The sequence below is a fragment of the Fusarium redolens genome (assembly GCF_020744475.1).
Source record: "Fusarium redolens strain MPI-CAGE-AT-0023 chromosome Unknown BKA55scaffold_18, whole genome shotgun sequence".
Taxonomy (NCBI): Eukaryota; Fungi; Ascomycota; class Sordariomycetes; order Hypocreales; family Nectriaceae; genus Fusarium; species Fusarium redolens.
In genome coordinates, this window is record NW_025763681.1 from 436587 (window position 1) to 463157 (window position 26571).

The 26571-nt window shown below is 49.8% G+C and overlaps 7 protein-coding genes across 7 annotated transcripts; 3 read left to right on the forward strand and 4 right to left on the reverse strand.

Moving 5' to 3' along the window:
- Window positions 1–4520: 4520 nt before the first annotated feature.
- BKA55DRAFT_598053 (major facilitator superfamily domain-containing protein) lies at window positions 4521–6383 on the reverse strand (the record flags this gene model as incomplete). Its single annotated transcript, XM_046196165.1, has 5 exons — window positions 4521–4742; window positions 4812–4916; window positions 4973–5594; window positions 5696–6257; window positions 6311–6383. 5 exons carry the CDS (start codon window positions 6381–6383, stop codon window positions 4521–4523), a joined length of 1584 nt encoding a protein of 527 aa, XP_046044185.1.
- Window positions 6384–6828: 445 nt separating this feature from the next.
- Window positions 6829–8389, forward strand: BKA55DRAFT_580317 (carbon-nitrogen hydrolase). Its single transcript, XM_046193946.1, has 2 exons — window positions 6829–7304; window positions 7360–8389. The coding sequence occupies exons 1-2, from the start codon at window positions 7260–7262 to the stop codon at window positions 8233–8235; spliced, it is 921 nt and encodes a 306-aa protein (XP_046044186.1). The 5' UTR covers window positions 6829–7259; the 3' UTR covers window positions 8236–8389.
- A 4585-nt stretch (window positions 8390–12974) lies between these two features.
- On the forward strand, window positions 12975–14195 carry BKA55DRAFT_709661 (uncharacterized protein; the record flags this gene model as incomplete). The annotated part of the gene is made up of 3 exons (XM_046200763.1): window positions 12975–13486; window positions 13519–13932; window positions 14095–14195. The coding sequence occupies exons 1-3, from the start codon at window positions 13117–13119 to the stop codon at window positions 14193–14195; spliced, it is 885 nt and encodes a 294-aa protein (XP_046044187.1). The 5' UTR covers window positions 12975–13116.
- A 682-nt stretch (window positions 14196–14877) lies between these two features.
- On the forward strand, window positions 14878–16869 carry BKA55DRAFT_580330 (uncharacterized protein). The gene is made up of 2 exons (XM_046193947.1): window positions 14878–15000; window positions 15072–16869. The coding sequence occupies exons 1-2, from the start codon at window positions 14910–14912 to the stop codon at window positions 16469–16471; spliced, it is 1491 nt and encodes a 496-aa protein (XP_046044188.1). The 5' UTR covers window positions 14878–14909; the 3' UTR covers window positions 16472–16869.
- A 267-nt stretch (window positions 16870–17136) lies between these two features.
- Window positions 17137–17717, reverse strand: BKA55DRAFT_580333 (uncharacterized protein; the record flags this gene model as incomplete). The annotated part of the gene is made up of 1 exon (XM_046193948.1): window positions 17137–17717. A coding segment is annotated over exon 1 (191 nt), but the record flags the coding sequence as incomplete, so codon positions are not given.
- A 2852-nt stretch (window positions 17718–20569) lies between these two features.
- On the reverse strand, window positions 20570–21291 carry BKA55DRAFT_695366 (uncharacterized protein; the record flags this gene model as incomplete). The annotated part of the gene is made up of 2 exons (XM_046200144.1): window positions 20570–21053; window positions 21125–21291. The coding sequence occupies 2 exons, from the start codon at window positions 21289–21291 to the stop codon at window positions 20570–20572; spliced, it is 651 nt and encodes a 216-aa protein (XP_046044190.1).
- Window positions 21292–23669: 2378 nt separating this feature from the next.
- Window positions 23670–25151, reverse strand: BKA55DRAFT_544326 (uncharacterized protein; the record flags this gene model as incomplete). The annotated part of the gene is made up of 3 exons (XM_046190697.1): window positions 23670–23692; window positions 23724–24954; window positions 25002–25151. The coding sequence occupies 3 exons, from the start codon at window positions 25149–25151 to the stop codon at window positions 23670–23672; spliced, it is 1404 nt and encodes a 467-aa protein (XP_046044191.1).
- Window positions 25152–26571: the final 1420 nt, after the last annotated feature.

Sequence of the window (26571 nt, forward strand, 5' to 3'; positions counted from 1 at the left end):
TACGAAGGGCCACATAACCTTCGTATTGCTTTATTTGCCGTAGATTAAGCTGAGGTGTGTTGACATTGTTCCAGATAACCGTTGGAGGCGTGGAGGGCATCATTGGAATCCCCTCGTTGCGATGAGTATTTTGATGTATATCTCGTGATGATTCGCCAACTTCCTCTTCATTTGAATCATCGCGAAAGTCACTGCTGTGGTTGGAAGATAACCCAGGTGTGATATAGCCGGGAAGATCACGTTCAGCAACCTCCAAAGATAGGGATGAAAGAGGGTTGACCATTTTGTTGATAACAACGGAGGGATCAAGAGGATAGATGCCGGATTTCGCCCACGATGAGATGATAGTACTTTTCTTAGTAGCTTTGCGGCGAATCTCCTGTAAATGAAACATAAAGTCAGCTTTATTGAAGTCCGTAGCACCGTCAGCGATTTCCCTGAGTAAGGCTTCCTGATGCCAATGCTTATATGTACTGAATAATCCAACATCTAACGGCTGAAGTATATGTGTCAGATGAGGAGGGAAGGGATATAAGATAATATTCGCATCTAGAGCTTTCTGTAAAGCTCTTTGGTGAAATGACTTTCACATCCATCATAAAGAATAACTCGAAGATCTGATGTATTTTGAGGCCGGGTAAGTCTCTCAAAGTGGTCAAAGAAGTCCTGTACCGTGATATTGTCGATATAGCCTTTTGGTGTTGTGACTATCGTAGCCTGCTCGTCTAGGTCATTATCCACCCAACGGGAGGGAATCTGTACGCCGGGCATGATGACAAACGGGGCTATGATTCGTCCTGTTGCAGATATTGACTCCACGATAGTCATACTAATAGTCGTATGTGCATCAGTTAACAGAAGGGAGTCGATATCGAGGAAAGTCCATATCATAATACCGTTCATTAGATATCCTATTATAAAGCCGGTCTCGTCGAAATTCCAGACATTATCGAAGTTGATGTCGTTTCCCTCGAAAAGTTCTGTCCATTTTGCAAACCACTCTTCGACATTGGCTCGGTCTGCCATAGCTTTGCGATTTGCAGCGAGAGTACGGCTCTTTCTCCTATGAAAGACTTCACGATACCGCCTGAGGAAGCGGCGAGCCCAGAATCTTGAGGCATGAGGCTCACGATGTGTAGCCTTAAGCAGGGAATTCGCATACTGACGAAGTGTGCGTTGTTGTATGTGATGCCCCTGTGTTACTCTCCTCCAACACCAGGCGAGTATAGCTTTCTCTTCTTCCTTGCTGAATAACGTCCTGTTGCCGCCGTTATCTCTTACAGGATGATGGCCGTTGATCCTACTGCGAAGTCTCTTATAGTTGACTTTCCATGCTTGTGCCGCGGCTCTCATAGAGGGATAAAAGCCCTCTAGATATAATGCCTTTGCTGCGATGGTGCGTTCTTCAATATTATAGTCCGTGAAGCGGGAAATTCGTGGTAAACCAGTCTCAGGATTGATATATATTTGTTGTGCTGATGGAGCAAGCTCTGGGCTTTCAGATGTCATATTTTTTTTATTAATTGAAGTACTATTGCAATAGTTGTAATTAATTTAATATTTGTTGTTAAGGTGGTGATGTCAATAGAGGCTGTGGTGTTGCGGTAGATAAATAATTGTAGGCATCATAGGTGTAGGAAACGGGGACATGCATATAAAGAAGCTACAAAAATTTGGCGGGTTTTGCAGCCAAATTGAGGTACCTAAATTTTTTCCCTGTCAGCAGCCCCTTTTCCCTGTCAGTGCACCCCCCGTGCTTGAGGCACGGATACCGAAGGTAGTAACGAAAGTACGGGGGGCCGATCTCTAGGCCCTACCCAAGTAGTGGCGAGAACTCATGCATTCCCCCCAGTTATATACAGTAGATGTGACGTCTCTAAGCTATTAGTGACGATATGGTACGAACTCCGCCTCACAGTCTCACAGTCTCTCAGTCTCACCCAGGTATGGGGTGATTTAGAAAGCTTTCTGTGACGGTTGCGGCGGTTTGGTTTTAACCTTCAAATCCTATTGTGTTGTTCGTAGATCTGTAACCCGCAGCCCATTGTTCGGCAGTCTGAAGAGCTCTCTTGATATGCGCTTTTGGAGCTGCCTACTGTAACAACGCCTGTCTGTAATGTGCTGAATTACACAGAATCTGGCCCGTGCACATATCAAGGTTCTTTCCAAATCGGGGCAAGATCCTCTAGGCCCAGTTATTCTTCAATCAAATCGCAATTTCCCCATCCGTGCACGTTAGCGAGGTCTCCCTTACTAGTCTCCAACCACATTTTCTTGTCCTCGTTGCTTCACCAAGTCACTCGAAACTTTCTTTTCCAAGCCCGGTCAGGGTTTGAGCTGAAATTTGTCCCGCTGTTGCTAAACTGTTGAGAAAAATAAGATAGCACTGCCCTCTTGTTGTTTATATTGCGCAGTGGTGCTGGGTGAAAATATATTTTATGAAACTTGATTGTTTTTTTTATTGAGATGAGAGTTCTTCTCGGGTTTATCTCTAGATGATTTCATCTCGGACTTTGAACTCTAAGTCTAGGACTTTCAGACTAACAGTCTGAAGCCTTAAGAGAAGGTGGATCCCCGGATTTCCCAACAATGAGCTGAAGCTAATCGTGCGAAATTTGCGTGTTTACGGCAAAACCTTCGTAGATGCGTAGTCGGTCGTGTTGGGGGGATCCATCTGCCCTGAGCACTGCAGATTCGGGGTCGAACACACCTGGTGGAGGAAGGGACTTGAGAAACCGGCTCAACCCACTACGTGCTTCGATAGGAACATGGTGGTCGCGAAGATATCTCATCACCCGCGAATCTTTGACAGACAGCGCAAACTTGCTGCTTATATGCCGTGGTAGAGTTTGAGGCCGTCTAGATATCTTAGGTCCGGCATTTTAGATTATCTACGGTGCTCGGATTGCTTACTTACGATCTCAAAAGAAGAAAAGAATACGGACAACAGAAGGAGAGGTGTTGGAAATCCGGGGATCCCCCTTTCCTTCAGGCTTCAGATTGCTAGTCTGAAAGTCCTAGATTTAGAGTTCAAAGTCCTAGATGATATCATCGAGACATAAACCCGAGAAGAACTCTCATCTCAATAATGAAGCCGGATGTGACTAGTACCTATCATCTCCCACGGAGATTAGATCAAATTTGAGCCAATCACGACCCACTACCTTATATGAATATGCATGAATATAGATACACATGTACATATTATATTCATATATTATAAGGGTATGAATATGAGCATGCTCATGCGTATTCATATAAGAACGCCATTTGAATATTCATATAGCCATGTCTGATCCATTTCCTGACATCTCAGTTTTCAACGCCTTCCAAAACGTATTGTCAGATATTAAGGTGAATCGTATATATTTCTTGATTCTGTCGCAATCGAAGGACTATTGAGACCTTATATCTTCGACTGGTTCCTTCTAGGACTTGAGTCCTAGAAAGTCCTAGATGAAAGTCCTACGATCTAAGTTTAGGACTTCAAACTTTAATCCTGAACCTTAATCCTGAAGTTGAGGGTGAACCCTCCAACATTCAACACGTATTCCCCTCTTTCCAAGCGGACGGCGCCAAGCCAAAGCGACAGAAAACGGCGATCTCAGCCAGCAAGTTTCGATCTCGTATCGCTCAAGGAATGGGGGAAGATCGTCTCGACTCGAGTGGGTAGCGGATTTGAGGAAGACATCAAGCAAATGATTGAATGGATTGCTGCGGCCCCGGTCAAGAAGGTCTAGTACGGCACATGTGATGCATCTGAAGATTTATCATACGAGGACCTCGGCCTCAAAGCCTCAACTTTTGAGGGCTGGATTCGCAGGACACAATAGGAAGGACCGCCAACTGAGAGTCCATAAAGGTCACACTATTTCAAGCTGATAGAAAGAGAAATGTAGCGCATATTGTACACATTTAATTCATAATTCAAGTGAAACTGCAGTTTAAGCATAGAGATTCAGGAATGCCACATATGGCCTATGGGATCATGGCTTTGTGATTTGCACTCGGAAGTCGCTCTCGACCAGGGTCCACAAGAGCTCCACAGATTCGCTCAGGAGCTCGCGCCCTGTCAGACAATTGGCTCCGCAGGGGTCACAGTTGGCATCGCGTTAATTGATGAGAATTATCCTAGGAGCAAGTGCGTTATGAGAAGCGCACGGTTCCCGTGCAGCTCTTATACAATGAAAGCTTTGCCGGTTTAGGCAGTACCGTAGCAGCTGCAGCCACTGTAGCCAGGCCGGACATGCGACACGCACCTTTGCTGGGTGTTTTTCTTTTCTTCCTTTCCTCTCCAGCCTCACGATATATACTGTACAATACCCGTGTAGTCGCTCAGCTAGTTGCCAACACACTCAGTTGAGACCGTTACATACACATATGAAAGATTTTGCCTGTTTAGGCAGTCGTAGCTGCTGCCGGGCAGCGATGGCCACTGGAGGCAGGTGAGTGGCCGGCCGGGCTGACACAACAGGCGTGGACGTTCGCGTCTCTATTGGCTCCCGTGAATCAAACTGCTTTTATGCCATGGCAAGGTATCGCGCAGCAGTCCACTCTCTGCATCGTCGGCCCCAGATAATCATTGGCACCGTGAGCAAGGTAACGGCAATGCAGAGACAGCCCGAAAGGGTACACATGTTGTACAGGCCCATCTTCGCAATCCAGGGACTCAAACACATGGCAGTGAGAGTGCCAAAGGCGTTGCGGACAAACATGACACCGATGCTTGCATCACCAATTACCTACAGGACGTGCACGGTCATTAGTTTGTCCCCGGCGGCAGGGTATGACGATCGAGATCTTTTACTTACATCTCTGTACGAGTCTAAGAGATATACAATGCAAACATTGCTCAGGGCTGTGCTTCCAAAGCCAAAGATTCCCAAGCCAACAGCGGGGATATACCATGGCATGCCCTATATAACCTGTCAGCGGCCACATCTCGCAAGCCAAGTAGATTCGTGTAGCCTACCTGTGAAACAGAGAGACCAAACATGAAGTACCCAGCAGGTGTAATTAGAACAGTAGGCAGAGCCAGCCATAGACGCATCTCAGGCTCGTAAACTCCACCGTTTCGTCTCGCGAGCCATTGAATACTGTAATCGGACAATTGCCCACCGAAGAAACCGCCTAGAATGGAGCCGATGAAGGTGGGAATGTTGAGGAGCCCCACACCTGAAGAGGAGAAGTTGTATGGAGGCAAAGTGAAGTATATCGCTTGCACGTTTAGCAGGATGGCAAGCCAGGCAAGCTGTGACCCGTACACCAGGGCGACAAACGCAACTCCGGGAAAGGTAAAAAGAATGATAAAGGGCCGATAGATATGTATGAAGAGCGCACTACTCCCACCACTAGCAATGGTGAAGAGCGACATCCGTTGCCAATATGATTTGAGTGGAATGTCGGCCAGCGTGTTGCTTTGTTCCATAGATAACGCGTCTGCGCCAGTGATTTTGCTTTTCCGGTCTTGCTCAATGCCATCAATGTCGTCCGGAATGTCTCCTCGAACCATGGGTGTATATACGGTCTCCTCGAAGCAAAAAGCAAACAAGAGCAGTGTCACTCCAGCTAGAATAGAGCTCCACCACCATATCCTAGATTCCAATACAATGTGTCAGCTTCGACATGTACACAGGAGGAGGAGAATGACATGGGGAGAGAGGAGGCAGGACGGAATGATCTCGCGTTTGCTTACCAGCGCCAGCCTTGTGAAGCGGCAGAGTAACCAGCTGCAACAGGCGCCAGGTAAGTACCGGTGCATACCATGATGGTGAGAATGTTTGTCCGCGAGCCGCGCTGGTGCACGAAGAACAAGTCGGCTATCGTCAGAGCGCAAATTGTCTCAGTGATTGAGCCTGCCAACCCGGAGACTATGTTGAACCCGTACAAGTCGCCGAGGGTCCGCATACGCGCCTGCCAGATGGTCGTCCCTACCATGATGACGATGCTGACGAGATAAACGGGACGCCGACCGAACTTGAATGCAAAGGGGATGAACATGATACCGCCAATTGCTAAGCCAGCAGTGGAGACGGCAAAGGATTGATTGAGTTCTTCAAACGAAAAGCCAAGCTCTTCGTGGACTTGGCCATAGACAACCGTGCCAATATCGATGATGGCATAGACAATCAAAGCATAGAAGCAAACAAGGGCGAAATTGGCATTTTTTCGCGAGCGCGACCAGTTCAGCGGATCATTCGGGTCATCGCTCGGGACCGGTTGTAAAATGACCCGCCCGTGTTGTCGCTGGTTAGTGACTGTTCCACTGTAAGGCAACGGACAGGACGGTTTAGGAGGGTACCTCGCTTACGGTCTTCTAGCTGCACGGTGCCTGGCGGGAACGGCCTCGTGTCAGATCTCTCTATATCGACGCTGAGGGGCATGGCGACGTGCTGGAAGATCTCCCGATGATGTTAGGTAAATAATGAGAACAATATAGTTGGGTTTGGCAACAGGACGGAGGCATTTCCTTATGACACTCCCGTTCAAAAGCGTGTAGACACGTGGCGGTATATATATTAATGTGCGGGATGACTCGTCTTTCCACGGGCTCTTGGACTCCACTTCCCTTCCAGACGGGTTCGACCATGTCTCGGGACTCCCCGGACTTCTGATATTTTAGCGTGGCGGGAGGCTTATTCAGTCCTAGCGTAGGACGCACTGCGGATGTTGCGCATTGTGGGGAAAGTGGGTATGTACGGGGACAAAGCAAGGACACCTAATCTGCGTGAGTCATGGCCAACATGATGCTGAGTGTGTGGAGGTTAGTGCGGCGGCTGTCCTTGTTTGGATTAGTGCGGCGGCTCTCCTTGTTTGGATTAGTGCGGCGGCTCTCCTTGTCTGGATTAGTGGCGCTCGTGAGGCGCAAGTGCGACTTCCCCGTGGATACGGAAGCTGCCGTGCTATTACCATGTCATCTCGCGTGTTTTGCGTACTTCCTGTGTCCTTTTTGACGAGCACGCATTACCATTTCCCGCTGTTGTCGGACGGTATCCATGCTTACTCTAGAGACGCGTGCCCCACGGGTCCGATCAAAGTTTTGTAACTTTTGTTATTGGCTCTGGTCGAGCAAGCGGCTTTATGGCAGGGGGACGAGCCGAGGTGCGAGCCGGGCCAATATCAGATAGGAACGGGTATAAATGTAACTGCTCCCCCGTATTTCAAGTGCGACTTGTTACTACGTACTGGAAGTAGCTGCTTGTTACCCTCGTGGACCTCCAACGACGCAAGTTTGACGACCTCCGATACACCTCAGCGCAATGGCTTCCAAATTAAAGATTGCCCTAGTGCAGCTCCACTCTCATGTCTGCCACCCTTCCAACGTCCCTCAAGTACACATAAATTAATCCAGACGCACAGCCAACCGACCTGTCCAGCAATTTCAACCGCGCGGCCGAGTACATCCGCAACGCTGCCCAGGATGGTGCCAGTATTGCAGTCCTGCCCGAGTACCACCTCGCAGGGTTTTGCGAACAACTGCAGGATCCCGAGGCGGCCACACGGCTATCCGCCGAGTACCTGAAGCGCTACCAAACGCTGGCAAAGGAGCTGCATATCGGCATTGTCCCTGGGACGGTGCTCGAGCCGAAGACGCAGGGTGGAGTTGCCGGCGACCACACAGGGCCACTGGCAAATGTAGCATACTTCATAGGCCCAGACGGAGAGCTGCTTGAACGTTACCAGAAGAAGAATCTGTGGCATCCCGAGCGGCCTCATATCGCCGCTGATACCGAGTCCCCGCACCGTGCATTCGACACGCCGTGGGGGAGAGTGGGTCTACTCGTGTGCTGGGATATAGCTTTCCCGGAGGCCTTTCGCGCTCTCATCGCCGACGGGGCGCGCATCGTCATCTGTCCATCATATTGGGTGGCCAGTGACGGCGGCGAGGGCCGTCGATTCAACAGCTCATGTGAGGCGCTGTTTCTACAGAACGTGTGTGTGGCGCGAGCATTTGAGAACGGCTGCGCCGTCGTCTTTGTGAATGCCGCTGCTCCACTGGGAAGCACCGACGGCAAGGATCTCCTTGGCAAGGAGTACGTTGGGCAAAGCCAAGTGGCGATGCCGTTTCAGGGTTCCCAGGGTACGCTTGGTGCTGCCGAGGGTTTGAGTGTCGTCGAGATAGAAATGGAAGCTCTGGATGTGGCAGAGGACGTTTATAAAGTTCGGCAGGATATGGCAACGGCTGGTTGGCACTATCCACTGGCGTACGAGACTAAGAAACTGGCTATAAAATGATATGCGCTGGCTAATAACTGGCCCAACTGAGCTACTTAGTGTTGAACAGGTGCTGGGGTCTCACGTGCAAGCAGGGATATTTTAAGATTACAACCGAAATGGTAAAACCTCTAAGGGGCAGAATTCAACACAACACAAGATGAATATACCAATTTGGATCAATGGACCGAATACACGTAATGTCTGACACTTAGGTATTGGTCATATGCAACGACGTCCACACACAGGCAACTTGTCGATTTCCGCCTGCGCAAAAACTGTCTACCGTCGACGCCACATAGCCACTGCATCCTTGTTATTTTGACGAAAGTGGAGAGGTAGGAAAGCCGCCTCCAGGTTCGACCTCGACAGCTCGGCATTGCGAAGTCTTCTAAGCTGCACTGGATGAGGCTTTCCATGGCGGTGTTCTCGATAGCCTAGCTCAGTACGTCCTGTGCCCATCGGGACCTGAGCGGCTCACGGCCGCTCGACATGAAATACAGATTAAACAACACAGTGGTCAACACGGAAGCTATTGCAATGGAATTGAGTCCATCAACTTGAAATGCAAGTTGAGTGGATTGAATTGATGCACGTGCCTTCAACCTCAACGAGATTGAAGACATTGAAAGTGGGAAATGATGACCAGCCTGAGCTGTATCAGAGTCACTCGCACATTAGTCGATGGGTTGAGTAAGCCCTTTATGTCCCCATCTCTCCCCTGGAGAGATGGCTCCATTCATCGTATCTTTGACGCCTTCGTATCCCTCTATCAGACCTTCGAATCATCCCAACTCCACCAATATAAAGCCAAATTATATAGAATTATAGCATTAAAATGCTCTCAACTTGCTCTTTCTAATTATATCTACTTTATCGCAAAAACGTCGATATGCAGCAAAGGCGGCGCGGTTGTATGTAGCAAGTCGCGAAACAACGCGTCCCACGCGCGCTAACGCATTCCAATAACGCACACTAAGAGTTAGGGAAACCTACGCTCGCTACCATGCCGACGAACACCTCGTTAAGAAGTATATCTGCCTCATAAAACAAGGCAAACGATTACCGAACCCAGAGTCTGATAGCACCGGTGGCGCGATGAACGCTTGTATCTCTATCGAAGAAGAAAGGGCGATAACCACCTATCTCCGGCAGGTAGAAAACACACCTTTCGTCCTAACTAAAGCTTATGCCGTAGTCAAGGCCAATTATCTACGCCAACTTCGAGGTGCTAGCCCTATTTCTCCCTCTTACCATCCAGGACCACCTAGTGGGCACCCCCACCTAATGGACCACCAAAATTTCAATCTTCCCATACAAAATCCAAATATTGATGTCCGCAAAAACAGGCCCGATTCTCAATTAATAAACGAGGCTTTAAAGAGAGTTTCTATAAAGTTATATAAATTTTACTCTCGGCGTGGTTTTTTGACCTCCCGACCGCTCCGTGTGCGCTGGCAGTGCTTTGTTACGACCATAAAGTCATCACTTTCGTCCTCTAACCCGACACCCACCTCAATCACCGACTCGACCTCCTCGTCCACATCTACCTCTATTTCTGCCTCCTTTGAGTCGGGAAGAGCTTCTCCAGTCGCTAGAGCCTCCGCTAGAGCCATGAATCGTCGGTACGGGTTCGGTACCGCCTTTCTTTTCTTCCCTCGCCGCAGCTGAGCCATCTGCTCCTCGAGGCCAGTAATCCGCGCATTCTGAACGGCAACCTTCATCTCTAAAGCTTCCAGCCCCTTTGCGATCTTACTGTACTTCTGCCTGGTCGGACGACTTCGGTGCTTGGCCATTTCCCTCACTTGCCGGCTCGTTTTCGGCGTATCATCTGAGTGCAGTTGAGGAGGGCTCGGCGTCTTGAACTCTTCCAGCAGTTTTTCTTTGTCCGGTTGAATTTCAGGATGTGCTAGAGCTTTGTAACGATTTATTGGCCAATTTCAAGTAAACCTCCAGCCGGATAAGATAATCTCCTTCCTCATGCCCACCTCCCTGGCTTTCGCGTATGCCCGAATAAAGTTGACTTTGTCAACCGGCGCAGAATCGGTCAAACTAGCCAGCTTTTGGAGTTCTTTCCGATACGCACCTTTGATGACATTGAAAATTCCATTATCTAACGGCTGCAAACCATGGGAACAATGTGCTGGTAGGTAACAGCAGTAGACGTTGTTCAGAAAGCACGTCGCCATCCACTCGTCCTGACTGCTTGTTAATGGCCCTATAGCGGGTAACTCTGCGGCGAAAACACCAAAATGCTTACCTGCGCATGGCTCCCGTGGCCGTCAAGGATAATGAGTCTCGCATCCGATGCATCACGAGGCTCCGTTTGGGGTAGATAGACGTCTTTCAACCATTCGAGAGCTATATGGTTGTCGGTCCAGCCGTTTGGTGATGTGATGTAGTGCCAGTCCGCTATCAATTCGAATTCGTTCAGAAACCACTGCTTCTGCAGCTCTTTTCCTTTAAAGATAATTCCTGGTTTTAAAGAGCGGCCAGTTGCAGTAACAGCCTCAATAAACGAGGTCCACGTGCGCGACTGAACGCCTTTCAACATCGCCTTCTTCTTCGGGTCAGAGCTCCCGATTACGAGGCTATCCAGGCCTCATGGATAATCAATTAGCTATGCCCTATAAAAACCCGTAGAGTACTTGTAGAAGACTTACCGAAACCCACCATTATGCCGCCCTCATCCACGTTAACCGTGTTCTCAGGCTTGATCCAGCCGTACTCGTTCTCCCGGATATCGAAGTACCAATTGACCGCCTTCGGAGTAAATCCGTCAAATCTGGCGGCTTCCTGACGTTTTCCAAGCTTGTTAGATAGTTCTAGGTGACGTTTGACGAACCTGGTGGTCCAGTGCTTGCTCAGAGGTTTGTTATCGCCTTGTTGTTTGAGGATGGCCTCGACACAGGCGCGGAGCTGGCTGTGCGAGAGAGCATAGCCTAGAGACTCTTGTCGCAGCACCCAACGAAGGAGGGTCTCCTCCTGGCTCTTTGAAATACGCTGGTGGGCCTGGATCCGTTCATTCCTGCTCGCTTGACCGGAAAGTCGCCCAGAAAGGGTCGACCGAGGTACTCCACGTTTATGGGCCGCCCCCGTCTGTGACAGGCCTCTATCAGTAATATCGAGTATAGCCTCAGCTACGTCATCTTCGGTATAAACACGGCGAACCATTGCGAAAGGAGTTCCGACAAGAAAATTAGGTGAAAATTCGGCTTAAGTGGATGGAGTCGCGTAGGGTAGATGAGGAAAAATGCGAAAGAATTCAAAGTGCTAGAGAACTAGGCCACGAGGCGGAACGGAGAAAAGTTAAGCCGATATTAAAATTTCATGAAAACTGCTATACAACATTGGTATGGGTTTGTAAGTATCTTCGTTCTTGGCTGAATGCGATGTACTTGAAAATTCGGAGTTTGTATGGGAAGATTGAAATTTTGGTGGTCCATTAGGTGGGGGTGCCCACTAGGTGGTCCTGGATGGTAGTTTCCAAGGTTTAAGAAAAGGCATCCCGAGATATCCGTCAAGAAAGAGAAGCCCAAGGAAATTATCCCCATTGGTGCGGAGTTACAGATACCTGAGATACAGACATAGTTTGCTGAATATCGTAAGGTTGTTCGCAGTTATAACATTCTTCTTTAAAACCTCTAGAATTTTAACGAATCCCTCTTACAAATTGGCGGCATGAAAGGCAGCAGAAAGCTCGGCTATACAACGATGAAAGAAGACGAAAAGGCCAATATCCTTCCAACCGGGTAATAAGGATTCTTTAACGGCTGTTAATACTATTAGCGGTGCTGGCAAAGCAATCCCTTCCTTCCTCATCCTTAGCGCCAAGGTCCTGCTCGAGGACAATGCGGCTTCAACTTTGAACGACGATATCATCCTCACAAGAACGCATTCTGGGTATAACAACACCGACCGGGCCTTCCAGTGGCTTCAACATTTCAATTGGTAGTCTTTTCACCACAGTGATAGCTTTGCCGGCTCCACTATTGAGCAGCAGTTTGGCTATCCATATGACATTACGGAGTCAACTTTAAAGGAGCGATGCAAAGGCCGTTCGTTCCATCGTTAACGCAAAAAGTCGGTGCCCCGGCTGCTAATAATGGATAGATTTCATACTCATAAGGACCCTTAACTCGTCTGGTAGTGCGAATTATTCGATATCATCCCTTGCAAGCTTCCCTCGCATACAAGCCATCTCATATAACCGCTTGATGTTGGTGTTTACCAGCATATAAGCTCACAGCAACAAAAGTACCTCTTTGAGCATGTGTTGTTTATATTGCGCAGTAGTGCTGGGTAAAAATATATTTTATGAAACTTGATTGTTAATTATTGAGACGAGAATTCTTCTCGGGTTTATATCTCTAGATGATTTCATCTAGGACATTGAGCTTTAGATCTAGGACTTTCCGACTTACAGTCCGAAGTCTGAAGGGAAGGGGGATCCCCGGATTTTCCAACAGCACGTGTAAGGCGGCGGGATGCAGGTATTTCGATATAATTTTCTTTGCATGCAGAGTGATATCTATCGGAAGGCGTTCTGGGCCTGTTACATGTATGTTAGGTTCGAAAAGGCAGGCCTTTGGCCTATATCTGAAGACATCGTCTTATAATCCCTAATTGAACAGGAAGCCGACCGCAAGATGCCTCTCTTTCCGAGTCGGATCCAGTCTATCGAGATGACGCCCCAACGCGCAAAACGCAAGCTTCAGGCCGTCCTGGAGACGGACATCTTCAATGAAAGCATAACGAACGTTATGAAGAATGTGATAACGGCACTCGACGTTTCTATCATCTCTTAGCAGGCCCAGAATCGCAACCATAAGCTTACGGAGGAGCGCATCAGCCGTGAGGCATGACGTACGAAGGCCCGACGGCACATTCAAGGCGTCAAAGATGGCGCTACTTTCCATGGGTCAGCTTCGAGCCAAAATGAAGGCACGCGCAGATGAGGAATACGAAGATGAAGCAACGCAGCTTACCCGAGCCCAAGAGAAGATGATGAGGGATATCCAGAAGCAAGAACATGAAAAGGTTCATAATGACCGCGTCAGTCAGCCGGTCTTACGAGGCAGGGCTGCGGCGGCGGCGAAGAAACAGGCTGAAGAAGACTATCGCGAGAAGTTAAACACCCAGATCCCTGAAGAAGAAAAAGACCAAGCAACACAGCTTCTTAAGCAATGGAACAGAGCCGATGACCTTAAGAAGTGGTCTCTTTATCACACAAGGCTCTACCCATCCTCAAGATGCTGCCGGAAGTTGTTGAGTGGAAAAGGGAGGCAGAGACATAGATACAAGAGCGAGTGGCTCAAGAGCTACAACTTCCTGGTCTCCCGGAAGATATACAAGCCGACCCCGAGGCTCCGGGAGACTGCCTATCGCTAGGGCTTTCGTCGATGCCTCTTATACCTCTGAGTGACTCCTCTGGTGTTCAAGTTGTCCTAAAAGGGGGCAACCGCAGCCAACCGAACCCCTTTGCGCTACCCTTCACTCATCAGCCCCTGGGCTTATCACAGGCAGAAGACGAAGCCGTGATAGATAAGATTATGGAAGAAATTACGGCGCAGGAAGTGGTAGATGATGAAGATGATGATAATCGTCTGATTACGCTGAGGAATTCTCATTTGAATGCATTGTGGTCTTCATCTGACGACGATGAAGATCCCTCTTTTATTGTTAGTGTAGGGCGGCGAATTACATTGCCGCCGGGACGTAAGCGAAGGCATCAGGAATAAGAACAACGGCCCTCATTCCACCATATATCGAGAAAAATAGAAAAAAGAAAATACAGCACGTATAATAGTACCTCTACTTTACTTTGAATTAACTTTTTGAAGATATCTTTAAGTTTGAGGAGGATATATTGATTTGAAGGTCTGATACAGGGATACAAAGGCGTCAAGGATACTATGAATGCAGCCGTCTCCCCAGGCGAGAGATGGGGGAGTAAAGGGCTTACTCAACCCATCAAGTAACACTCGTTGCAGTTGTCATTGAGAGAGGGAGGAGCAGTTGGGGAGGGTGGTACTTTTAGTGCTCCATTTTAGCAGAAAAGGAGGTAGCATCGCACACAGAAAGATTGCTATTAATATAAAACCAGCTTGGCTTCGCCTGGATACCACTATGTGGCAGATCCAGCCTGCTACAGTGGCTGCAGCTGCCTGCTTCAGCTGCTACCCCCTAAACCAGTGATCTTGTTGTACTGGACTAGCATTGGAGTGGATTTGGCTGGACTGGATTCACAGTTTCAGAAATTTGGACGGGACTGGATCCGACCTCGAAATCCAGTCCAGTCCAATCCAACAAGATCACTGCCCTAAACCTGCAAAGCTTTCATCTGTGTATAAGAGCTGCACGGCTCCCGTGCAGCTTCACATGGAGCTCTTGCTCCTCAGATAATTATTCTCATCAATTAACATGATGCCAAATGTGCTCTTTGCGGAGCCAATTGTCTGACACACTGTCTATACCGTGTAACTTTAAGCGATACCGGCCGCTGCCACGACCGCCACCCTGTGGAGCACTTGGCCGTTCAGCAACTCGCGCCATTCCAAGTTGAGGTTGCCGCCGCGCTAATCCGTAAAGTGCTCGCGCACAGATGCTTATTAACTACGTAGCATTTATCTGGGGCCTGACATTGTCTTCCCTAAACCATAACTTCCCCCAACCACCACCTGCATAGTTAAGACATGTTTGCAAACTTTGAGCTGTGGTCGGGTGGCATGGTCGAACACTCGACCAAGGCAAGTCTGCCGCGATCCACAAGCGGTTGCATTCCCTGTACGTTCCTTGACCCCTGCTCTCAGCGAAATTCGCCTACTGCCAACTGCGCTAATTACATGTGACCAAAGGCCGCCGCACCAAGAAAAAGTGCGACGAGAGGCGGCCGGCTTGCGGGCGCTGTGTCCGACGAAGTCGAGGCGAGTGCACTTGGCCGCGGCCTACATCCTCGCCCTCCTCCGCCACGGGCCCAGATGACGGACAGCAGCCTCAGGATGGGAGAGAGACTACTCTGTGCACAGTGAGGCCTAGCACCGATTCTGTGCTTGGCATATGTGCCTCGATGCCGGGTATCCAACCTGCGTTTGCCTGGGAGCTGATTTGCTATGCCAACCGCGCAATTCACGGCGCCTATTTTGACGATCACTACTCCATCTTTATCCCCTTACTCCCGCTGCTGGCCGAGTTTCCCTCTTATGCTTACACATGGCTGGCACTAGGGGCTGCTCAACTAGCGCAGCAACTACCATCCACAGAGAACCCATTGCGACTCATGTCGCTAGAATACCACTCGCAGGCAATAGGCAGCCTGCGCCAACACCTCCACTCTGCCCCAGTACCTCAGGAATGGGCCCTGTGCTCCATGCTGCTACTTCACATTTTCGAAAAGTTTGGCGATGGGTACCGATCTCCCTCAGACGCACACGTCAAGTCGGCGCGAAGCATCTTTCTCCGCCATTTCACCTATTCACCTCCGAGAGACATTCGCCACATTCTACAGCTAGAGAGCCTGGTATACCGAGTCGCCATTACTAGCACTTTCCGGCTAGGGCCCGTGTGTCACCTGGATGAATACTCCTCCATGGACGAGCTCCTCGATATATGGGCGTTGTCACCGATCACTTGTGGTTTGTGGCAACATAGCCTCTGGATCGGTCTGCGGCCGCCCATATTCAATGCAGTCTTTAAGCTATCAGTCCTCCTCCGTCTCGTGCCCCTCCAACCTTCCTGGAGGTCTGAGCTGGACAAGCTAGAGGGCAACTTTCGGCACTATCTTGGGCCTTATGAGGCGTGGCCGTCGCACATGGGCGACCTAGATCATCCACCAAATAGCGGTGGCAGGCCTTGCTTGTCGCTAGCAGACCAGGCCCGCGCCGCGCACTGCCTTTACGCTTATGCCTGCCACATAATCACGACCAAATTGCGGGACTCTGACTCAACGCAGTCCGGGGATCAGGTCCGTCGAGTATCCCGCCTCGGTTTCCGCCTTCTGGCGTACCTGGCAAAAGCCGGGTTCCTATCACCAGTGTTGATATGGCCAGCCACTATCATCAGTCTCGCCGCGTCGAGTCAGGAGGACCAGGATATAGCGACGCTGTACATCAACGGTCTAGCCCACAAGTCTGGATCACGGGCCATTACATCAGTAATGCGCCTTCTGCACCTTGCATGGACGAGAACCAGTAAAGAATGGCCGGCCGGAACGGATATACTCTTTGACTTCAAAGCGCTCGGCGACGTTTTTATCTGAATGGCAATGAACTTGCATGGCTTTGGGCAAGCGTGGGGGGCCCTATGTCTGCTGATGTTGAAAGGCTCTTCTCAACACGCGGTCGAATGGTTCGAGACGATCGGGCCAGGCTGGACGCTTGTACAACCGGATGACACAAACGGTGAGATCATAGCATTGCGAAGGCTATATTAAGAGCACGGAGGAGCTCCGTGAAGATGTCAAGGTGCCAGGGACTGATCTGTTAGCTGAAAAGAGCTTTGCGGAGGCCCGGGAGGCAACGGATAAGAGGATCACGTGCAGCGCTACCCGCAAATCAAATGCAATCAATCAAATTGTCAAACAAATCAATCAAATATCTCGAAATCTTATTTCAAACAAAACAAATCCAAAATCCTGGATTTGAAATAACATTTGATATATTTGATATAGGATATGATGCCGGGGAACATAGTTGGCCAGGCTCATGGGCGTCATTCTTCACAACCTACCCGGTACTTAGAATGTGCCAAGGATCTGGCACTTAGAACAGGCCGATCAGAACCATCATACAAGCTCGCACATCAGTGCGCTAACCCCCTGTAAGCCTCACAACACCAAGCATCGCGTCATTGTTGATGTTTATTTGTCACAGCGCGTAGTCGTCCTCAATCAATAATGCTTAATCCAATGGAAACAGACGGCCAACTAACCCCTTCTCCATCGGCCTGGTTTTGCTCACCCTTAGCCGTCAAGCGCGATTAGGAGAGGTGAAGAACCAGAACGATCATTGTCTAAAAAACTAGGGTAGCCCATTCTGGGAATTTGTGTCGCCAGAATTGCAAGGTGTAGTGGTGCCGCGTTTGCCGACCGGCAAGTAAATGTACCAGGAAACCTATCATGGTTAAGAGGCTTTTTTGACCGTTTTCCAGTTGCGGTCTATGAAATTGCTGATAAGCACAGCCTGCACTTGAGATCATGCATGGTGCCTAGGAGATGATCTTTTGGTGAAGGTTGGATGTATTCCGGCTGGTGGGGGTTTGGCTTGGTCTTTGGTGGGAAGTAGCGATTGGCTGAAGAGATGAGGTTCGCGTGCTCGAGGTCTAGGGTCGCAACAAAATAGCCCCACTGGGAGGCCAGGGATAACATCGGAGAACCCCGGCGCTGAGATTTGGAACATTTGAAATGTTTGATCAAATATCTCAAACAACAAATCCAGTGCCAAAAAGTGTCAAATAAATCAAATCTGACTACGGATTTGATTTGTTTGATTTGAGGGCAGCGCTGCGAGACTGGCTTTATGATGGGCGTCATTGCAAGCGGAATGGTTGTTACAGGTACAGAAAGGCGTAGACGACCAAAATCAGTGCAGCCTGGAAACCGGGAATGGATTACAGTCATTCAGGCGATCAATGCCGAGGGCTAAGCGATCTCGCCGTTCATCACAGGTGCGGGCCAATATCACCTCGCCAACTGGTACCGAGAAAGCAACCTCCCGGGCCATTGCAGAAGGCACTTCTAGGGCTACCGGAATGTCGCGGCAGCCACTCTGGAGAGCGGCAAGCTGATCTCATTATGAGTATTCTCGAGACCTTCGGAATCATGTCAAAACTCGGCTATCACACGGGGGATAACGCTACCTCAAACGGCACATGTCTGGAGTCCGTAGCATGTCGATTGAAAGAGAATCTTAATGTAAGTTGGCGGCCGTTTTTGATGGACTAATCTAATGATGAGTGGTAGATCGACTATGACCCCAAAAAACACCGCATCCGCTGCATCGATCACATCATCAATCTCTCCCTTCAAGCCCTCCTTCTCGGGTCATCGAATGAAGCCCTCATCGCCGCACTTGAAGCCGCATCTGAAGCTACTAGTGAAGACCTATTAATTCGCTTCTCTCAGGCCCTCACCACTAGAAGACGTAGAGGACGTAGACGTCTCTCGAGATCGGACGTTGATGAGGACTATCTAGGCATTGAGGGCATACCTGCGCTAAGTAAACTGCACGGTCTGGCTGTTTGGGCACGCTGCTCATCGCTTAATAGCCAGCTGTGGGACGATGAAGTCGGTTTGCGATTAGGGATCGATAATGAGACGCGGTGGTCTTCATGGTATCATGTCCTCGATAAGCTTTTCAAAAAGAAGGCGCAAATCGTTCAATTCATGCATGAAAACGAGCAGATCCTCGGAGAAAATCGATTGACGGCGGCTGATTGGGATTTGCTTCAGAAAGCGTACCTATTTCTCCAACCGTTTGATTGGGCCACATTGTGCGCTGAGGGCAATAAAGCATCTCTTTCACAGTCATTATTTCTAATGGACTGCCTTCTTTCTCATTATGAAAACGAGAAAGCGAGTCATTTATTGCGACGTAGCGAGGACTTCTCAGCGTTGATCCCACATCTGAGATATCTCTCGCATGCGTTCTGCGGCCGGGACCCGTGCGGACATCTCATCGCTGGTCTCAACAGCTAAGATTGATGCTAATACGATTATAGCGGTACTACAGCGCTCCCGAGACACGCGATGAACGCATGCTACATGCCATCGATATGGGCTGGTTCATTATGGATAAATACTATACCATGACCGAGGACGTTCCCGTTTATTCCGCCGCTTTCCTTCTCGACCCTTCGAAACGCGACGCCTACATGAAGCAGAACTGGCCGGATGCGTGGTACGACAACGCAATTGGCGGAGCACAAGAGATTTGGGAGGAAGAATACAATATTGAGCTCCCTAATAAGCCTCCAGCCACTCCGAGCGCTGTGGCGGACATTGTGGAACACGAGAGTAATAAACTAGCTCAGTTGGCGAGGAATATGAAGGTAAAAACCGCCGTGTTGCGTTTTGAGGATGATTTCGTGACCTTCATTACCGATCAGCCGATAGAGATCGATTCTACGCCGCTTCAATGGTGGTGCGCATCTCAGCAGCGGAGAAGATATCCACGACTTAGCCGCATGGCCATCGCGATACTCTCCATTTCACCAGAGTCATCCGAGCCCGAGAGAGCATTCTCTTGGGCCCGCAGGACATGCTCATGGGATAGGCAGCGGATTAAATGTGCAAACATTGAGAGGGTAGAGTGTATAGGCAGCTGGCTGCGCGAAGGTCATATCATACCTACATCCCGCGGTGGATTTGGGTTACCGATGATGTTTTCCGCATTAAAAGACAATCTTACCAATTCTGATGACGATTTAGAAGACAGAGAGGATATTGATTGATATAGAATAGAGCCGATAAATTAATTGTTTGGTTTCATCGCCTCATTGGCTTACCATCGTGTTCCTTATCCTGTTATCCTGTAATCTGTATTTTTTCTTATCTTGTTCTGTTTAGTATGTTAACGGATTTCTTAACATGTTATACAGGTTGCCCATGTATGACCTACGTTTCCAAGACCGAGTTCTTGTCGGAAAATCCAGGAATCCCCCTTCCCTTCAGGCTTCAGACTTTTAGTCTGAAAGTCCTAGATTTAGAGTTCAAAATCCTAGATGAAATCATCCAGAGATATAAACCTGAGAAGAACTCTCATCTCAATAGTTAACAATCAAGTTTCACAAAATATATTTTCACCCAGCACTACGGCGCAATATGAACAACACTGAATTGGTCAAGTTAAGATGCCTACAGAGGAAGATTTATCGGACGCCCTCTCAGAGGGAGAGCAGAAGCCCGTTTCAGATTGAGACAGAACGCAATTTCCGGATCAATCTTCGCAGTAAGAAGGAAGCCGAGAACAACAACATCGAAGAGGATTTTCTGCTTTCATCCAACGAAATAAGGCTAAAGCTCAATGATATTCAAGGAAAGTACCAGTCTTCCTGGCGTCCGACAAACCGCTCGACGGCTAGAAGTGGCGTTGGCCTAGCACTGAACAGGCTGACAGAGGGAGAAATTACGAAATGACGCGGGTTTCTACAATATAATCCAAGGCTTTCCAGATTATACGAAGCTCACCATTAGTAGATACAATTCAATAGGTAGAGGATCAAGCTGCCGAGTTAAGGGAAAGGGCCACGGGGGGGTTTACATCCCACGTATGTGAGGGAGACGGAAAGGCAAGAAGTAGGCAAATTAGATGTATTTACAAAAGCGAATATTCAAACTGTGCCATTATATTTGTGCTCCTTACACCTGTACGCGACGAGAACGTCGCTGAAATACAGCGCCGATGAAGCCCCAACCAGGGGGTCGCTCCCGACCACGGGCGGAGCGGACCAGGCTGAGATAGAGAGGGAAAACACCGCCTACCGCAAAGAGAGCGACGACGATACAGTACGCGTATTGTGTAGACTTGTTGGTTGAAACAGCCAACATGACCCACGGCCAGATGCCTGCTCCCAGGCTACAGCTGCTAATCAACAGGCCGCAAGCCAGAGCGGTCCACCAGCCGAGGCCTCGGAGAGCAATGGCTACGACCATGCTGGGGACCCCCCCAGGAGGATCGACAAGGCCAGAGTCACCTGCTGGACCATGGCGGCCGATGGAAACGTAACCAAGGAGATGACTGCCGCGAGGGCGATGCCAGTTCCGCACGCCGAGAGCAGGATGACGCTCGGGTGGATGAAGAGACTCAAGAAGGCGAATAGGAATTGACCAGCAGCGTAGACGGCTGTGAGCGAAGTTTGAAAATCAGAGATCGGTAGCTCCAGTGCCGTCTTGGTTCTGTTCGATACAATGGACAGGATACTGCCGATGGAGGTTCGGAGACTCGCCAACGCCCCGGCAGCACAGAAGCTGGACAGGGCGGCGACTCCCAGAGAGACAACGATAACAGGGACCACGCTGAAGTGCTTCTCGGAAGTGTCCACGGTCAGGATGCCCGGCCGGGTCCGCAGCTCAGGCTCCATGACGTGGGGGAGCGGCACGTACCAGTAGAGGAGGCCGAGCAGGACTGTGAACAGCGCAATGATGAGGTAAGCCCACTGCAGTGCTACCATGCAGTACCAACCTGCCGGTCATACCCACCTACCGGTCGGCGAAAAAAAAGAATTCCCCATATAAAATGTCTAACTTCACTTGCACAGTCCTTGGCCAAAATTGAAGTTATTTACATGGAACAGATTGTGTCTTACTGAGAGTTTCATGCTGTTTCATATTGGCATGTTCATTTGTATTTTACACAAGCAGTTTGGTCGCATGACACTAGTGTAAAATTTCTCAAAATGTCTCCTTTATCACTCAGCCTCCCCAAAATTTCATCAAACTTTTATCTATAGCAGCTTCCTTTAATCGCCTTGAAAATGCCTCAACAGTCTTATACAGAGAATAATGTCATTGAAGCTATACTGGATGTTACAGATAATGACCTCTCGCAGCACCAGGCCGCCCAGAAGCATGGAATGCCCCAAACCACTCTGTCTGACTGATTAAGAGGCCTACCGTCAAAATCCGAGGTCACCCAACCTGCCCAGCTGTTATACGAATCCCAAGAGGCTAGGTTAGTTACATGGATACTTCGACAAGAGGCCTTGGGCTATGCTCCTTCCCACAGTCAAGTTCGTGCCACCATAGCTGCCCTGTTGAGACAGCAGGGCCAGGAAAGGCCAATTGGTGTATACTGGCTAGCCAGGTTTATTAAACGCCATCCAGAGATCGATAAGAAGGTAGGAAAACGCCAGGAAGCTTCAAGGTTCAATTCTTTTACCCCAATGGCCGTCAATTGGTACTTTGATATCCGGGAGAGCGAATATGGCTGGATCAAGCCTGAGAACACGGTTAATGTTGACGAGGGCGGTATCATGGCTGGATTTGGTGAGTACTGACCACTTCTGATACAAGACTTACCAATAAATTGCAAATCTAGGTTTGGATTCCTTGGTAATTGGCAGTAGCGATCCCAGGAGGAAGGCCTTCCTCAAAGGCTCGCAGTCCCGCACTTGGACTAGTTTTATCGAAGCCGTCACTGCGGATGGCCGTCTTCTAAAGCCGGGAATTATCTTCAAGGGCAAAGAACTTCGGAAGCGGTGGTTTATTGATGAGTTTAACAAGATCGCCGACTGGTATTATATCACGTCCGATAACGGCTGGACAGACAACCATATCGCGGTCGAGTGGCTCAAAGAGGTTTATCTGCCCCAAACTCAGCCAGCAGATGAGTCAGATGCAAGGCTCATAATATTAGATGGCCATGGGAGCCATGTATCTGTGGGTGTCTACCTGTTCTCGATCAGAAATACCGCTGACTGAAATTCCAGGATGAGTGGATGGCCACGTGTTTTTTGAACAACGTGTATTGCTGTTACCTGCCTGCACATTGCTCTCATGGCCTACAGCCACTGGATAATGGTGTTTTCAACGCATCCAAGGCTGCATATCGAAAAGAACTCCAAAAACTGGCAAGCCTGACCGATTCTGCGCCCGTGGACAAGGTCAACTTCATCAAGGCTTATGCCAAAGCCAGGGAAGTGGGTATGACGAAGAAAAACATCCTTTCAGGCTGGAGAGTGACTGGAAACTGGCCGATTTCACGACGTAAAGCGCTCATACATCCTGAGATTCAGCCAGACAAGAAGGAAACGACGCCTGGATCAGACGGCCACAGAGACGGGCAAGTCGACTCTGATAATACGCCAAAGACCAGCCGTCACATCAGAGACCTGGGGAAGAACAAGAGCCCCTCTACCAGAAGGCGGTATTCTGTGATATCAAAAGGGTTTGAAGCCCAAGAGTCCAAGATCGCCTCTTTGAGCACCAGAATAGCCAGCCTGGAGGAGGAAGTTGGCCGGTTGAGCAGAGGCAAGAAGAGAAAGGCGATACCGAATCCCAATAAGAAATTTATCTCGCTGGCAGAGGCTCTAGCAGCTGGTGACACTATTTCAGAGCCAAACGAAGCAATTGAAGGGGCGGATGTTGTTGAGGATGTGATCGAGGTGGGAGGGATAGAAGAGGATGAGAGGTCAAATTCAGGGAAGGAAGAATTAGGTGTCGTACGCACCCGCACAGGGCGTGAGGTTAAAAGACCCAGAAAATATTAAAATAGATTCAATTTTGATCTAAATTCTAGGGATAAAATTATTTTTACTATTTTTATTAAGTTTTTCCCATGAGGTTAAAAAAGTGCATTTTGTATGGGGGAATCTTTTTTTCGCTGACCGGTAGGTGGGTATGACCGGCAGGTGGGTACTGCATGGTACCAGATTGTGAGCGTCCTCCACGTGGATGGCGAGAATCTTAGTCGCGAGCACCGAGCTCAACGTGCCCCCAACGGCTTCCAGACCGGTACCAATCAAGATCCGGGCCGTCGCGTAGCTGGGCGGCCCACAGAGGCTATTGAACGTACTGGCGACTATCTCCATGATACCCAGGCTGGCCCCGACCATGATGTTGCCGACGACGAAGCCGGGATACGACCCGACAGCCCCGCAAGGCCAGAATATGAGTGTTCCGACGCACGAGATAGCTAGGGATGTCGCGATAGTGGCCTTAAGCCCGACGCAGAGCAGGATCGCACACCCGATTGTTGGGCTGAGGATGCCGGCGCCGACGTAGCAGGCTGAGACCATTCCCACGGCCTGCGTGCGGGCCTTGACGATGGGGATGCTCGAGTTGATGGAAAACAGCATGCTGTAGATGAAGCCGTTGAGGAAGAGGAGCAGGTTGATGACGGCGCAGTACTTGACGCATTCGGAGCCACGCATGTCAACGATACACTTGGGCTGCTCCAGGTTGATAAAGTCAAAGTAGACGGTGGCTTGTTCTGGGATTGTTGGAGGTGTTGAGTGGAAACCAGCCCTGTTACTGTGATGCTCCAACGCATTGGGACTTGGCGAGTTCTGAGAGCCTGTCTGGGATGGAGAAGATTGCCGCAATGTTCGCGTGCTTCCATGAGAGGTGAGACACAACGCGTTGGATGGCGCCAGTCGTCTAATCACCGGGGAAAGAGTCGGGATAGCGGCCCCAATGACGGCCGTATTGACCTCTACCGCCGACCACAGAAGTGCCATGCCAACATTGACGGACCTGGGCGCGGTCGCCTGCTCAAGGTCGATGACGGCTAGCTGAAGATTGTAGATGCGCGTCACGTCAATGACTCCGATGAAGATGACGCCCAGGATAAACGACAGGATCACCATGCTCTTCCGCCACGGCGTCAACGGCAGTGTCGCCAGCGCGGGGATGGGCAGAATGAGGATGGCGAGCTCGGTGGCGATGTTGATGGGCCACGCGCTCAGCCAGATGTTCTGGATGGGGATGCAGCTGGGGTCCCGGGTAGCGAAGTTGTACGCCGCCTCCACGGGACGGCAGCGCAGGGCTGTCATGAAAGTCAAGATGGCACTTCCGACTGACACAACCGCGAGGGTGATGTAGGACCCGACGCGGAGGAACTTTTGCGACTGCCGCGCGATGTCGAGGTAGAGCAGGAGGATGGAGATCTTGGCCGTCATCAGGGCCGGAATGAACATGACCATGGCGGTATACTGGGTCCGCAGCCGTGTGGTGTCCCCATCCCCATCACCAAAGTCCATGGAGGTGCCGAACCCGACTGTGAATGATAGCCCAAAGGCGAGGATCTGGTAGTGTTAGTCGCCGTCGTGGCATACGCGTGTGTGCGTCTCACCCATGCTGCTATAAAGACATAATCGTCCCAGCCATGGCGCTTCACAATGCCGAAGCGGGCGATGACACGGCCTACGGCAAAAACGCTGGCAACAAGAAACGTCACCGTAACGATGATGAAGACGGCTCTGCTGTGCTTGCCGAGGAACATGGACACTGGATCTGTGGGGGCCGCTCTACCGAGTATGAGAGGTTGCGGAGCACGGCCGGAACCAGCAGGCGACGTCGTTATTTATGATCGGGGGTGTCTCTTTCAGGGGGTGATGACCGATCTAAAATACGACCCTTGCTCGGAGTGACATCTCTGACCACAATTCTAGGTTTGAACTAGCCAAGTTGGTTCCCCTGGAGCTTGCCTCGCGAATGGGTGATTTCTACAGCAACAAGGAATATTTATCAAACGACCTGCGTATAAGAATAGGCAGAAGACCCTTAAATTTCTCAGCATTATAACCTTGTTTTGTTCTTGTTTCGCGGAACGTCCAGAGATATCATCCCTCTGTCGCGTGGCCTGGAGCAGGGTGACATCAGAGTGCAGATATTTTGTCAAGCCATCTGGACGCCTTCACATTAACTGTGAACCTTGTTTCAAGCCACCGGTAAACTCCAGTTATATCTCGACTGTCGTTGTTGAGCGCCTAGTTAATCGGACCCAGTGGGGAAACATTGCGGGATGGCAAAGCTTTATGGATTCAACCATACCGTTGATCAACTCAAAGTGTTGATCATTGTGGTAGATCACTGCCGGGCACGCTTTGTCATCCAGAGAATGCCTCTGAGCGACCCGGGGAAGCGGAAAGGTGGACCTCAGGTAAGCGCTCAAGCCTGACGCCACCAGTCCGAGCGGCCTCAATGCCAGGGGTACATCAGCAATTGAGCCGCGGCAGCCCCGCTGATAGGAAGGGCTAGCGAGATATGCAGATGCTGTTTTCCTGCCTAAAACTAGGGAGACTGTAGCATATTTGATGACAGCGGTGCCTAACGCTCCTTGGCATTTTCTTAGAACATGCATGTCTAATCTGCAAAAATGCGAGCTGTTGGATAGCAATCTTGCTTCTAGACGAGGCAGATGTATTTCTAACTCGGCGCACCAGCAACTATGGATCAGCAACCTGACCTCAGGTTTTCTGTAATAATTAGAGCAATTTAAATGGCATCTTGTTCCTCATGACTTATCCAGTGCAGCCATTTGATGAGGCAAAGAGCAGAAGTCGTGTTGTGTTAGAATACAAACGTTCCCCGCGCGCTTAACCCCGCATCTCCAGAAGCAACGTCACCGATCGACAGCAGCCAACACGTTAATTAGCTCAGGCAGGCCCCCCGGTTTCATAGCCCAGGTCAGTCATTGCTTCAGTGCCAAGCGGTTTCGAGCTGCCGCCATGCGTGCTGCCACCACCGCCGCTTCCATTGCAGCCCCGCTTGCCACCAAAGGGGGGACATACTGGAGGGCCTCGGTCGTGCTGGCCAAAGAGAGACTAGGTTCACTCTTGCATTTCTGTTGAGGCCACCGTTTTATATTCATTGCAATGATCCATCGCTTTAGTTGTGCACCACGATGGCAGCATCATGAG